Source organism: Chrysochloris asiatica, unplaced genomic scaffold (assembly GCF_000296735.1).
Source record: "Chrysochloris asiatica unplaced genomic scaffold, ChrAsi1.0 scaffold00079, whole genome shotgun sequence".
Classification (NCBI taxonomy): domain Eukaryota; kingdom Metazoa; phylum Chordata; class Mammalia; order Afrosoricida; family Chrysochloridae; genus Chrysochloris; species Chrysochloris asiatica.
In genome coordinates, this window is record NW_006408597.1 from 5,291,810 (window position 1) to 5,293,242 (window position 1,433).

Genomic DNA, 1,433 nt, shown 5'->3' on the forward strand with positions numbered 1-1,433 from the left:
AATGATAGTAGTGGCTACTGAAGTTGCTGACATTTATGTTTTCCTTTTCTTTCCTATTTCCCTCTCTAGTCTGTGGCAAGCGCTACAAGAACCGGCCGGGACTTAGCTATCACTACGCACACACTCATCTGGCCAGTGAGGAAGGGGACGAAGCCCAAGATCAAGAGACTCGGTCCCCACCTAACCACAGAAATGAAAACCACAGACGTGAGTCCCAAGTTGTTACGTTGGGAAAGTGACGAAGTGGGGCTGGTGGGTAGAACTGGCAGCGTTCCTTTTTTTCACTTCTGGCATCTCTGATGGCAGCTGTCGATTGGCACCTTGATGGCTTGCGCTGAGTTGACTTTTTCACTCCGCCGGTCAGCTGCCCCTGTAGTTCAGCTGGGCAGGAGCCATACACCCAGCTCTGCTTAGAGGAAGGAAGGTGAGTGCAAGACAGAAAGGAAAGGGACTTGGCCAGACCTACTGCTCTCTTACCTCAGACCCTGTAGATCTGCTTACAGCTGCTACACTGTGTCGTGTATGACTTTTGGGCATGCCAATTCAGACAGACATTCCAAATGGCTGCTTGACTACCAAGACCTTTGAGCGAATATTCTTTATCTATTGCCCGACTTGGTTGTAGCTGTTGTTGTTAAGTGCTGTCAAGTCAGTTCTGACTCACAGTGACCCTGTATGGGGTTTCTGAGGAGTGACTTGTGGGTTTGAACAGCTAACCTTGTGGTTAGCAGTTCAGTGTCTATCCTACAGCACCACACCAGGAATCTCCCCCCAGCCCCGGCTTGGTTTGTTGTTGTTATGTGCCATCAAGTCGGCAATGACTCATAGCGACCTTATGCACAGCAGAAAGAAAAACTTCCCTATCCTGGACCAACCTCACTATTGTTGCCATGCTTGAGTCCATCGATGATGTCACTTGGCCAATCCATCTCGTTGTGGGGGGAGGGGGTGTCTTCCTCTTTTTCTCTGACCCTCCACCTTACCAAACATGATATCCTTTTCCAGTGACTTGTCCCTCTTGACAATATGTCCAAAGTATGAGACACGAACTTTGGCCATATTGACTTCCAAGGAGCATTCTGGCTGCACTTCTACCAAAACGGATATATTGGTTCTTTTGACAGCACATGGCACTTTCCATATTCTTCTCCAACACCATGACTCAAAAGTATCAATTCTTCTCTGATCTTCCTTATTCACTGTCCAGCTTTCGCATGCATATGAGGTTATTGAAAATATCATGGCTTGGGTCAGGCGCAACTTAGTCCTCAAGCTGACATCTCTGCTCTTCAGTACTTTAAAAATGTCTTGTGCAGCAGCTATGCCTAATGCAATACATAGTTTGATTTATTGAGAAATCTTGCTGCTTCTGTGAGAAGTGTTGATAGTTGATCAAAGAAGAATGAAGTCCTTGACAACTTCAATCTTTTCTC

At 46.6% G+C, this 1,433-nt stretch overlaps 1 protein-coding gene across 1 annotated transcript in view; it reads left to right on the forward strand.

The window, feature by feature from the left end:
- DPF3 (D4, zinc and double PHD fingers, family 3) overlaps nucleotides 1-1,433 on the forward strand; it is a 458,124-nt gene that overhangs the window by 355,386 nt on the left and 101,305 nt on the right. The window contains exon 7 of the mRNA XM_006865560.1: nucleotides 70-207. Coding sequence (XP_006865622.1) covers nucleotides 70-207 — 138 coding nt within the window. The remainder of the gene's footprint in view (nucleotides 1-69; nucleotides 208-1,433) is intronic.